Source organism: Schistocerca piceifrons, chromosome 11 (assembly GCF_021461385.2).
Source record: "Schistocerca piceifrons isolate TAMUIC-IGC-003096 chromosome 11, iqSchPice1.1, whole genome shotgun sequence".
NCBI classification, from domain to species: Eukaryota; Metazoa; Arthropoda; class Insecta; order Orthoptera; family Acrididae; genus Schistocerca; species Schistocerca piceifrons.
This window is the reverse complement of record NC_060148.1, coordinates 78,931,820-78,945,605: the sequence shown is the minus strand read 5'-3', so window position 1 is coordinate 78,945,605 and position 13,786 is coordinate 78,931,820. Positions and strand designations below refer to the sequence as shown.

The following is a 13,786-nucleotide window of genomic DNA, read 5'->3' as shown; positions in this document are numbered from 1 at the left end:
TCCAGTCGCAGCGTACTGCCTGTTATGATACTTCGTAGTTTGGTACACAGCCACAGATCAATGTCAAGTAGTCCCGTGTTTGATATGTTGGAGGAACACAATGCTGCAAATAGGGTTTCCAGTTAGAAGCTATGAAATACTGTCGTGTCCTACCCTCGCAGCACAGACACGGGGTCCTACGTGCCATTGGTTATTTGAGGGCCACTGAGTAGAATGTCACAAATTACAAAGTTGTACCCATTTCTATTTCTCCAATTACAGTGCCACCCATGTCAAAATGAAGAATATGCTTCAGACAAATTGTAAGTAGATTTTGCAGTAGAATCGTAATCTTCAATAAAAAAATGGGGGTTCTTATTGAAGATTTCAAAGTTGCCTCCCACACATGGGGCGAGGTAGTGACTGGAGTGTGGTGTCGCTGGGTTTCTCCCTCAGAGACAAACAAATGAAATTACAACTTTTCAATGTCTTCTGTTAAAATGAACATCCTGTACAATAAAACTGTTTCTTCTGGCAAACACTTTCAGAAGTTTTCTCATAAAATTCATTTGGTTTACAAGGTATTGAGGTCTGACACCTTCTTCAAATCAGCTGTCACAGGTACAATTCATGCTCATACAAAGGATGCGTTCTCTCCTGCTCCACTGTCTTTCCTCATTTGCAGCTATCTGTCTTCAGACAGGAAATGATGCCATTCGACTGGAGTGTGTTTTGAGAAACCTGTTAACAATTCTGCAAATGTCATAGATAGCTACGTCCACCTGATCAACACTTGTCGAATTATGCCAAACAGGACATGTGTACTCTGCTGGAGGATAGCATAGTGCCAGTGCGAAAATTCATACGGTTTAAGCTAAACCACCCCACTGTGATACAGCCAGTTTCTGTAGAAGATTGTTCCTTGTGGAAACTTTTGACTTGCAGTTCACACAGTGCTTCTTGAAAGGAATAGATCTATCAAGTGTCACTCCTAGATATTGTGGAATCTCACAGTGCTGCAGTTTGACACGTGGCCTTACTACATCTACATCTACATTTATACTCCGCAAGCCACCCAACAGTGTGTGGCGGAGGGCACTTTACATGCCACTGTCAATACCTCCCTTTCCTGTTCCAGTCGCGTATGGTTCGCGGGAAGAACGACTGTCTGAAAGCCTCCGTGCGCGCTCTAATCTCTCTAATTTTACATTCGTGATCTCCTCGGGAGGTATAAGTAGGGGGAAGCAATATATTCGATACCTCATCCAGAAACGCACCCTCTCGAAACCTGGACAGCAAGCTACACCTCGATGCAGAGCGCCTCTCTTGCAGAGTCTGCCACTCGAGTTTGCTAAACATCTCCGTAACGCTATCACGCTTACCAAATAACTCTGTGACGAAACACGCCACTCTTCTTTGGATCTTCTCTATCTCCTCTGTCAACCCGACCTGGTACGGAACCCACACTGATGAGCAATACTCAAGTATAGGTCGAACACCTCCTTTGTTGATGGACTACATTTTCTAAGGACTCTCCCAATGAATCTCAACCTGGCACCCGCCTTACCAACAATTACTTTTATATGATCATTCCACTTTAAATCATTCTGTACGCATACTCCCAGATATTTTACAGAAGTAACTGCTACCAGTGTTTGTTCTGCTATAGTATAATCATACAATAATACTAATACTACCGTTAATAATATCCTCGTGTGTCCAATTTTTAGGGCCACACTCGACCATTACCTCTATTACAATCGAAGGCAAAACACCAGCCAAAGAAAAATGCCTGCAAGAACTATGCAGTCGGCACCAGTACCATACACTGAGGTTACAAAAGTAATGGGACAGCAATACGCACACATTCTGAAGACGGCAGTATTGTGTACAGAAGATATAAAATGGCAGGACATTGGCAGAGCTGTCATTGATACTCAGGTGGTTCATGTGAAAAGCTTCCCAATCTGATTGTGGCTGCACTACTCCTACAGTCTTTGAATACGGACAGTCTTTGAATGAAAAATGGATCATTCCGTTTTGGAAATTGTTAGGGAATTCAATGTGCTGAGATCCACTGTGTCAAGAGTGTACAGAGAATATCAAATTTCATGCATTACCTTTTACCACAGACAATGCAGTGGCCGGATGGCCTTCACTTAACAACCGAGAGCAGCGGAATTTGTGTAGAGTTGTCAGTGCTAACATACAAACAACACAGCATAAAATAACCACAGAAATTGATGATGGATGTACATCAAACATTGTCCTTTAGGGCAGTGTGGTGTAATTTAGCATTAATGGGCTATGGCAGCAGATGACGGATGCGAGTGCCTTTGCTAAGAGTACGGCATCACCTGCAGGGCGTCTCCCGGGCTCGTGACCGTATCGGTTGGACCCTTGTCTACTGGAAAGCTGTGACCTGGTCAGATGAGTATCAATTTCAGTTGGTAACAGCTGATGGTAGGGTTCGAGTGTGGTGGAGATTCCACGAAACCATGACCCCGAGTTGTCAACAAGGCAGTGTGCAAGTGGGGGGGTGGCTCCATAATGATGTGGGCTGTGTTTACTTGGAATGGACTGGGTCATCTGGTCCAACTGAATCGATTGTTGACTGGAAATGGTTATGCTTGGCACTTGGAGACCATTTGCAACCATTCACGGACTTCGTGTTCCCAAACAATGATGTCTTGTCACCGGGCCACATTTTGTTTGTGATTGGTTTGAAGAACATTCTGGACAATTCGAGCAAATGATTTGGCCAACCAGATCACCTGACGTGAATCCCATCAAGCATGTATGGGACATAATCGAGAGGTCCGTTTGTGCGCATCATCTCGCACTGGCAACGCTTTTGCTGTTGGACGGCTATGGGCGCAGCATGGTCCTATGTATTTGCAGGGGACTTTTAGTGACTTATTGAGTCAATGCGACATCAAGTTCCTGCACTAGCCAGGTAAAAGGAGTTTCGGCATGATGTTAGGAGGTATCCTGTGATTTTTGTCACTTCGGTGTATTCTGTGCGTACAGAAAACATGTAGAAGTTTGTCACATGTGCAGCCCAAAAACAGATGGAATACATCTTTCCATTGAAAGACCACGTGGTAAACATGGAATTGCTATCTTTTTTCGCCCAAATATCCAGACAGCTGTCACAGAGAAAAACAGCATTGAAACTTCCATTCTGGCAATAGCTCATTGCACCATTTCATCCCTTTATAAAATTCTTATTAAAGACTGTGTTTGAGAGGGCTAAAGACTCACAAGGAGGGGCAAAAATATAGTAGGCAATATTGCTGAACAGGTAGTCAGGGAGAGTGCTACGTAGTGTCAACATGACCCCTGTTCATTACGTTACATTGTCAGTAAGAGATGTTGTCTCTCATGTTATATTTTTTACACCTTGTTTATTTTAAGGGATTTCCTTCTGGCAGAGTGTGGTTGGTCACATTTTGGTTTGTTCTTGCAATTATTTCTTTTTTGGTACTCTAGTGAGAAACTATTGACTTTGAATGTCTCCGTCTGTCAAATTATTGGTTTCAGTGACGCTAACTTGCTACCTGTAGCAAATAAGTTATGCGAGGTGTGTTTGTAGGTAGGCTTCAGCTGCAAAACTGCACCGTCCCTCCCACATGGTGGCCATTCATGGCAGAGTCCCCACCACTATTGGTGCCATCTCCCATACCGTGACACCGAGCAAGATGGCTCAGTGGTCAGCATACTGGACTCCCATTCAGCAGGATGATGGTTCGAATCCATGTGTGGCCATCCAGATTTATGTTTCTCACAATTTCCATAAATTGCTCCACATAATGGTTCCTTTGAAAGGACATGGCTGATTTCCTTCCCTGCCCTTGAAATGTGCAGAGCTGGTGCACCATCACTAATGACCTCGATATTGACGAGACATTAAATCGCAGTCTTCCTTCCTTCCTTTCTTCCGTCCCATCTGCTCAGATATGGGCCAAGTTATTTTGTGCACCTTCTTGGCTGAATGACTTTTTATATCATCCCAAAGGTGCTCATTTTTGTGGAGACTGGCAAAAACTTCCAGCCCATGCGCTGTTCAAACAACTCCAACAACAGCACAAAAATCTCGACACTCAAATATATTTTTAACTGATAATTTGTCACCTCTGCAGAAGTGTTATCGATTTATTTCATACAAGTTTTCTATTTTGACACAAAAGAAAATCACACTTAGAGCTAAAAACTCAGTGCAGATATTTTGTATCTCAGTGATTAATGCTTTTGTGTATCCGTGTTTTTTGAGCCCCTGATCACTACTCCTCGAGGTGAAAAATTTGGATGATTTGCCTCTATTCTTAAAAAACACCGTTAAATTTATTTGTATCATAGCAGATAGAGCCAGTATTAAAAATTATTATGTTTATCACATAGTGTTGAAATACACACCTTTGCCCCATCATGAAATATGTCTCGAATGTGGGAAAAGGTGCTCATAGCAGTGTGTTAGAAAGATTTTTACTCATGACTTATTGAGACAGAAATCCATTATGACAAGCTGCTGGTAAGTCCTTGGGTTTATAAAGAAAACTGCTGTTATGGGTTTGAAAAAAAAATTATTTGCCCTGAGCTCAACACAGCTTCTTTAACCTATCTAAAATAAATAATTTTAAAAAAAATCAATTGTGCTGGAAACCATTCATCTGCAGCCCTTCTATGTTCCTCACTGTTCAGATATCATCTTCTCTTGAGCTGTTTCTTGAGGTTTGGGATCAACAATGGTATGAGGGTGGATGTTTGAAGATTTTTAAGTGAAGATCTGCCAGTTTTTGTTTCATAATGGCTACCTTGTGAGGAGGGACATTGTAGAAACAAGATTCCTTTTCTTAGCTTTCCTCAACTTTTTGAGTTCGTTGCAGTTCGTCAAGGAGTTTATCGTAGCACCCAGTTGTATGTAGTCAATAAATAGGATTCTATCTTTGTCCCAAAATATGGGTGTGACCAAGTTGTCTGCTGGTCTTTGTGTTTTGAACTTCTTTGGATATGAAGAACCACTGTGTTTCCATTCTTTGACCTCTGGGTCGTAAGTGTATATCCATGTTTCACGCATGGTGACGAGGGAATCCAAAAATCCCACAGAATCCTGGTAAAATTAGACTGAATTGGGCTGTGAAGCAACCCCTCATTCACGCTTTACATCTGCATTGAGACTTAGGGGAGCACATTTAGTCCAAAATCTCATGAATAATTAATATGACCCACATGCTCTTGGGATACTCCCAGGATCTCTATTATCTTTTTAGCAGTTATCCTCTGATCTTCCAGGATCATAGACTGAACAGCACCCACTGTTTCCAGAACTGTGACTTCCAGGACACTCTTCATATTCAGCACTGAAATGCTTTGTATCAATTGCAGCAACCCAGTCCTCTATACTGGAGTAGAAAGGGCAGTTGTCACCAAATTTACCAGACGTATCATCATAAATTTGTTTGAGGTGAAGTCATAAAATTGTAATTAGAACTTATAAATATGAAGGATGTGTAATCAATGTTTTGTTTGTTTGTTTGTTTGCAAAAAGTCTCTATTCTTGGTATATATTGAAGTTGCTCTGTGACAGTACACCGCAATAACTCGTTGTTGGCAATAGCAAAAATGTTGCAGCTGTCATGTGAATTTGCCTGACGCTGGAGTAACATTTCTGTAGCTGCCAAAATGAATTAACTCACATGTTGCATTTTTGGTGTCTTTCAGTCTTTATGCAGTTGATAAACAACGTTATTTGTGTATAAAGGTGAGGACAAGGCTGCTTGATTTTTATATCTGTAGTTTTCTGGACCAGTATCAGACTACACTCTCAGTATCAGTGGTCTAGCAGAAAATAAATTGTAATATAACACACATTATATGCTGTATGCTACATGTTATGGGACTTCGGATGTGTTTATAATTTTGTGTGTTTTCTGTTAGACTGTCAAGTACTTACTTGTATTTTATTTTTATGCCTTCATAGATTTTTTGCAGGTGATGTATTTAATTTTATATCATTTCCAGCACATCCTATAATTAGTGTGAATGAGACAAATCTTGCTGTATCGTACCAGTGATACATTTTCTTGTCAAAAATGTTTATGAATTAATATATAAAGCCTGAAAAATATATGTTGGTCAAACAGGGAGAAGTTTTAATACGAGATTGCGAGAACATATGAAAATCAGTGAAACCGATCCATCAGAATTCAGTACACGTCTGAGAGAACTGACGATACGACAGACATAGCACAGTGCATATATATTTTACAAGTGGTTCATAAAGGCAAATATCTAACGTGAAAAAGGATCCGAGTTGTGTTCTTAATGAGCTGACCATCCGAGTAGACAATAGTTTTATCAAAAATTTTAAGAGTATCCTCATTCAAAGATGAGGCAACCTTTTAAGCAAAACATAAAAGATATTACACTCATTATATTTATACATTTTACTTTTATAATAACTATATTTTGTATATTTATTAGAATAGGCGAAACAAACAGAGATTGCACACTTTGCCCAAACCAGAGAAAACAGTATGTGTGAGAGACTGAGAGTGATAGAGTTATGGCACTCTAGCTCATCAAAGGTGTTTTTTAACTATAGTTGAATTCTTTTATCTTGGCGGCTCGCGCATGCCCGCCCAGACGCGGGAGATTGCTGCGTTGCCAGTTGCACACGACGCACGCGCCAAGAGAAGCAGAGCCATAGTATAGTATAGTTCGCAAGCTTACGTTTAGGGGGGAGCGCGCAGTTTATGAAGTAAAGCCACCACGACCGCATTAATCCTTTCGCTGCTACAGATATGTGCTCCCCGCATTCCGCGCTCTGCGCGATTTTGTCACTGCACTGCTCGCCTGTGCTGACACATGGTGTTTCCAACTGCTTTGACACACTTATCATTCGATTCCACAAAAACTATTTGCCCCAAAAATTAGATTTTTTCACATCTTCTTGACTGATACCTTCCCCCCACTTCCTTTGACTGATTGAAGTGCTTTAAAATAAAGCCAAACGCGTCCGGTGTAAATAAAACTATTATTACAGTCGCGAAAGACGGAATATTTCTCAGTATTACATACGACACCTATGTGGTACTTAAATTAAATGAGATATTGTTATACAGTAAATTTTATATGAAATGTAGGTACCTTGTCCACATTTCATTCTCAATATTGTGGCAACTAAAATCGACCATACGGAAAGTATACGCTATGGACTTTTACCTCTGCAAACTTTTTCAAAATTTCGTGCAATGGTTTACTACATTTAATGCTGCACAATAACTGGGTTGAACATCGAAACAAAATTAAGTCATTTATGGGGGGAAGGTATCAGTCAAGAAGATGTGTAAAAATCAAATTTTTGAGCCAAATAGTATTTGTGAAATCGAATGATAAGTATGTCAAAGCAGTTGGAAACACCATGTGTCAGCACAGGCGAGCAGTGCAGTGATGACAAAATCGCGCACAGCGCGGAATGCGGGGAGCACGTGACTGCAGCAGCGAAAGGGTTAATGAAGAGACAAAGCACTAGAAATTTCAAAAAATTGCATTCAAACGAATATAATTCGTGAAGTAAGACACTTCGATAATGTTTTTAAATAAAGGAAATATTTAGCAACGCACAATTGTTTTTAAATAAAGAAAATATTTAGCATCGCACAAGGTTTGAACTCTTCACCTTTTGCTTACTAACCCAACGCCTTAACCGTTACGCTAGCGCAGCTCCTAGTACAACGCTACTCCATAAGGACTATAACAGGTAATGCAAAATTCTGACAAACACTATTGGTATGCCTATGAATTACTCGCACTTCATCGAAGTACAATAGGAAATAAACAATTACCGCTGTTCTTTATTGCGAAAAAGCGGTTCGTGAAATTGATACAAACACCTTTCCTTGCTATCGCCTGAATTAAGAGTCTTATTGCTTGTTTGGTTTAACTAATTAATAGAAAATGAAGCAATTGGTATAAAGAATGGTTTTTCCAAACTTTCAAAAAACAAAGTCTGCTATCAAGACACTGCTTTTGTTCTATTACTTTATTTATGACTGAACGTTTCTAAAACTGAAGACACTCGTCCGTGCTCTGCTCTGCAGTCGAGATCTGGCAACGTCGTTCTCTGTTCATTGGCTGACTGTATTTTTTGACGTCAGATGCGCAGAACGAACCTAAACTCGGCCGCCAACATAAATGACGCGCACTTTAAGAACTTTTAATTCTCTTTTTTGAGTGCCTATCGATGACTCAACAATTCTGCTGCTTAGTGAGTGTTCTCCTTTACTCCTAAATTGTTTACTACTGATATATTTTACATCTTACACAGCAAAATATTACAAAGATGTGCTGGAAACAGTATAAAATTAACAGAATGTCTGAAAAAACTTCTATGAAGGCGTAAAAATACAAGGAAGTACTAGACAGACTAATACGAACCATGCAAAATTACACTCTCATCCCAACTCTCATAACACACCGTGTATAGCATGTATTATGTATTATTTTACTATGTATCTTTGATAGAATCACTTATGATAAGTGCTTAGCTTTATACCTGTCTGGAAATTCAAAAATATAAAAAGTAGGCTGTCCTGTATTTATCTTTATATCCAAATAATGTCATTTATCAATGAATTCTTGCACTGTGGACTGCTCTAATTTGTCTCTGCTCCTCTGCTGGATGCTGTGGTGCTTTGGCATGAGGATTTCAATGTATACCAACAATAAAGATATACACTCCTGGAAATGGAAAAAAGAACACATTGACACCGGTGTGTCAGACCCAACATACTTGCTCCGGACACTGCGAGAGGGCTGTACAAGCAATGATCACACGCACGGCACAGCGGACACACCAGGAACCGCGGTGTTGGCCGTCGAATGGCGCTAGCTGCGCAGCATTTGTGCACCGCCGCCGTCAGTGTCAGCCAGTTTGCCGTGGCATACGGAGCTCCATCGCAGTCTTTAACACTGGTAGCATGCCGCGACAGCGTGGACGTGAACCGTATGTGCAGTTGACGGATTTTGAGCGAGGGCGTATAGTGGGCATGCGGGAGGCCGGGTGGACGTACCGCCGAATTGCTCAACACGTGGGGCGTGAGATCTCCACATTACATCGATGTTGTCGCCAGTGGTCGGCGGAAGGTGCACTTGCCCGTCGACCTGGGACCGGACCGCAGCGACGCACGGATGCACGCCAAGACCGTAGGATCCTACGCAGTGCCGTAGGGGACCGCACCGCCACTTCCCAGCAAATTAGGGACACTGTTGCTCCTGGGGTATCGGCGAGGACCATTCGCAACCGTCTCCATGAAGCTGGGCTACGGTCCCGCACACCGTTAGGCCGTCTTCCGCTCACGTCCCAACATCGTGCAGCCCGCCTCCAGTGGTGTCGTGACAGGCGTGAATGGAGGGATGAATGGAGACGTGTCGTCTTCAGCGATGAGAGTCGCTTCTGCCTTGGTGCCAATGATGGTCGTATGTGTGTTTGGCGCCGTGCAGGTGAGCGCCACAATCAGGACTGCATATGACCGAGGCACACAGGGCCAACACCCGGCATCATGGTGTGGGGAGCGATCTCCTACACTGGCCGTACACCACTGGTGATCGTCGAGGGGACACTGAATAGTGCACGGTACATCCAAACCGTCATCGAACCCATCGTTCTACCATTCCTAGACCGGCAAGGGAACTTGCTGTTCCAACAGGACAACGCACGTCCGCATGTATCCTGTGCCACCCAACGTGCTCTAGAAGGTGTAAGTCAACTACCCTGGCCAGCAAGATCTCCGGATCTGTCCCCCATTGAGCATGTTTGGGACTGGATGAAGCGTCGTCTCACGCGGTCTGCACGTCCAGCACGAACGCTGGTCCAACTGAGGCGCCAGGTGGAAATGGCATGGCAAGCCGTTCCACAGGACTACATCCAGCATCTCTACGATCGTCTCCATGGGAGAATAGCAGCCTGCATTGCTGCGAAAGGTGGATATACACTGTACTAGTCCTGACATTGTGCATGCTCTGTTGCCTGTGTCTATGTACCTGTGGTTCTGTCAGTGTGATCATGTGATGTATCTGACCCCAGGAATGTGTCAATAAAGTTTCCCCTTCCTGGGATAATAAATTCACGGTGTTCTTATTTCAATTTCCAGGAGTGTATTTCTGCAGCCAAAAAATTAAGTATGTCACTTTATTTATTTTGATGGGTTAGTGAAAGCATTTTGGGTGAGTAGATGTTTGCGCCAGAGACCAACATCCAGTTACCTTAATATCAGAGGGAGGATTTCACAATACGTGACCCTATGCCTATCAAAAAAGTGTTACCTGTTACCCACTCACTTTGTTAACAATGATTGGGTACTAAGAAACATGATGGTGGCAACTACTTTCTTTTTGGAGGGGGAGGGGGGGAGTAGAAACCTCCGGGGATTTACAGGGTGTTTTTTATGTAAGGAGCTTGTCTTTTCGATCAAACAAACAAAACAGCATTTTTACAACAATTTTATTTTTACATGAAAGCATGTATCTTAACTTACTTTCCAACTAAATTTCCTCCAATATTAATGTACTATTTGTAACTATCAACAATCTACTCAATTCCATTCTTAAAGAAATCTGCCTCCAGATTTTCCAACCACTGCAAAGTGGCCATTTTGACATCATTGCCATTATTGTGGTGCTGACCACATCAATGTCTTCAGAAGTACGGGAAGGTGCAGTAACTGATGGCTACTAGATTCGGGCTCCATGGAGTGTGATGAAGTTGTTCGCAGCCATACAATGGCATGAGACCTCATATTCATTTACTTGTATGTGGATGGACATTGCCATGAATCAATAATTTCCTTTGTTGTGCTTGCCATGCATTTTTTTTATGTTACTCCACACAGTTTATTTAAGATATCACAAAATTTTGTGGAATTAGTTGTTACCCCAAGGTCCTAAAATAGTGTGTACAGGGTTTTTGGAACTGTAATTATTTGATAGAACTTCAACAACTTTGGTGATATTGAATGTCTCCATTCCACAGATTTTTTTGATTCTGTTGTAACATGAAGTACAGATGCTTTGTCTCCAGTGACATTTTGGCCTAAATATCCCTCATATTTATTACTTTATTGCTCAAGGAAATTCAAAGCAGTGATTATTCCATTGCATAAAATGCATTTATAGACATTCTTAAGATAAAGACTACGACACACCACAAACAAGTTATCTATATGGCATGGAAATTGGCAGATGCGATTTATTGTGTATTGAAGAAGAGTGAGTTTATGTTGACTTTAATGTTATTTATGAACTATGGTGTTGTACTGCTTTGTTATGTTTATGTTGTAACTATGCAAAAGATGCCACAGTTTATAAATAACATTAAAGTCAACATAAATGAACTGCTTGGAAAAGAGTTGTGCTCATTACTAGTAACAGAAAAATAAAGTAACGTAAAAATAATAAATTGCATCTTTGGTGGGGCATAATATAAAAATGCATTTTGTACCATTTATTGAATTTATGGGACAGCATATCCAAACGAAATATAATAAATGCAAAATTGTGGCACTACTATTCTGCCACTGAGCCAGAATGCCTTTTTGCTTTAGTATGTCTTAAAAATCCAGATAATTAGTTAAAATAGAAAAGAAAGGAGGAAAAATAATCAGGAAAATCTTTGGTCCAAAATATGACAATGATAAACGGAAATACAAAGTAATAAAGAATTTGATGGATAAATAGAACAGATGTGAGACTCAGTGAAGAAGAGGGGAGTTGTATTCTATGGCTACCTAAATAGGTTAGTTGAGAAAAGAATAACAAAAAGTAGTTTTTACTTTTGTGGCACAAAGCCAGAAACATCAGTATCATGAATCAAAGAAGCTAAAGCTGACCTGAGGGAAATGAGAATAACAGAGGAAGAAATAGGGGGCTGAACCACACAATAACCCTGGGTTCGGTGTGGGGTGGTAGTGGTGGGGTGGGTGGCCTGTTGTGGGGTTGTGAACCACTGAGGGCCACGGCGGGATGAAGTCTCTCCGTCATTTCTAGGTCCCCAGTTCAAATACACAATACAATAGGTTTTGACTTTGCACTATGCAGACAGCTGATAGTAGTCTGTGTAAAGTTACACCAGCAGAATAGTTTTCTGGGTGAGCACAAAAAAGATGAATATGTTCCTCTTTAAAAGACTCTGACAGAAAAGTGGTGAATCAGATCTCTGATTCCTCATTCCACCTTCCTCACCAAAGATTTTGGCCTGCAAATGTATCTGCAATCTTATACATCGTTTTACCCAGTCTCTCTTTGTAGTTAAGCATTTGTACTCAGCATCTCCCTCTCACTGCCACAGCTACTGTCTGTCTCCCAATATCTCCTTTTTCTCCCATTGGTTTATAGTATACCCCGCTACCAGTCTCTCCATCACACCTTGGCAGGTGAAAAATTCTGCGGGTCAAACTTATCTTTTCCCATACACCCACGTGTTTAATATTTCAATCCAAAATGCACCTTCCCTCTACCTACATGTTGAAGATCACTGTTGGGGAGGATCCAGACCTTTCAGTCCTATGTAATGCCTCCACTCATTTTTATTTTTCATTTCACTGTCTCCTCTCTTTTGCTCCCACTGTGATTGTCTTTATCCAGCTCTCTTTCTTTTTCACTGGCACCTTAGACATTGTGTGTTCCTACAGGAGCAGTTTTCCATTGGTCCGCTTTATTCCCTTCTTCAGCAGGGTGTGTTGCTTATATTAAACAAATTCTGCAGGTCAGTGAGTTTATTTATATACTTCGACATGTATAAACAACTGAGTACACACAATAGAAAGTTAATCCAAAACTGTTTCTTTAAATATTTCCTGGGTGCTTTGCTCATCAAACGTAATGCACACAAAATGACCAGATTATGCTTTAGATCATACACATAAAAATGTATATTTTTTCTTGCAGTTTTTCCCATATTATGGTTTTTAACAGTCATTTTTAATTCTTTTCAGTCATGTTAAGTCTCTTTGTAGCACATTTGTTTGTCACTGCTATACCATTTTGGGCATATTTGAATAGGCATGAAGTGAAGTGCCCATTATACAGAAACAGCGCATCATTGAGTTTTACTGGTGGAAAAAAAAAAAAAAAAAAGCTGACTAAAAACATAGTTTCGCCACCTCTGAATCCTTATGATGACCGTAGAACCCTTGCTGTTCACTATATCAGTTAAAACTACCTTTACGCTTCAGACTCAATATAAGTATGGTAACATTGAACTTCTGGATCTCATTGACAGAATAATATTGAAAAAAGTTTTGAAGTTCTGTGAGAATTTTTACAAACTGTCATGAATAGCAGTTACAGAAGTTGCTGTCCCAACAACCCCAACAGTTAATACCTTTCATACTCAAAAATCATGGTACTTCAGATTTTTCTCAGGAACTGGTGAGGAAAAAATGGTGCTTTCATTAGCTGCCTAAGGTCCATCCTTCACCATGCCCAGTGCAAAAGAACCAGTCGATTTCCTCAATTTGCGTGCGCTAAAGGAGGTGCATAATGTTTAACTTTTGATCCTGTACAATAGGATAGCTACAGTATTCCCCTTCTTCCAATAGATATATAAATGATCAATAGGCCAAGGGCTGTCAGAAAAGCTTTACACCATATCTTTGTGATCAAGAGAACCCAAGATATGACATCCTGAAAAATCACATTTTTGCACTTGGATTTTTGAAACATGTTGGTACCATGCACTGCACAACCCAATAAAGGCTTTGTTGAAGTATAGATGTTAATGGCAGCTGATTAGTGTAGGAGGGAGAGC

The 13,786-nt window shown here is 40.9% G+C and overlaps 1 protein-coding gene across 2 annotated transcripts in view; it reads left to right on the top strand.

Moving 5' to 3' along the window:
- LOC124720505 (solute carrier family 35 member E2A-like) overlaps positions 1–13,786 on the top strand; it is a 142,197-nt gene that overhangs the window by 108,093 nt on the left and 20,318 nt on the right. Inside the window, exon 8 of one of the 2 annotated variants that reach the window (XM_047245861.1) lies at positions 12,669–12,742. The exons of the other annotated variant lie outside the window; for it this stretch is intronic. Within the exon in view, the coding sequence (XP_047101817.1) occupies positions 12,669–12,742 (74 nt within the window). The remainder of the gene's footprint in view (positions 1–12,668; positions 12,743–13,786) is intronic. 2 annotated transcript variants of the gene reach the window in all.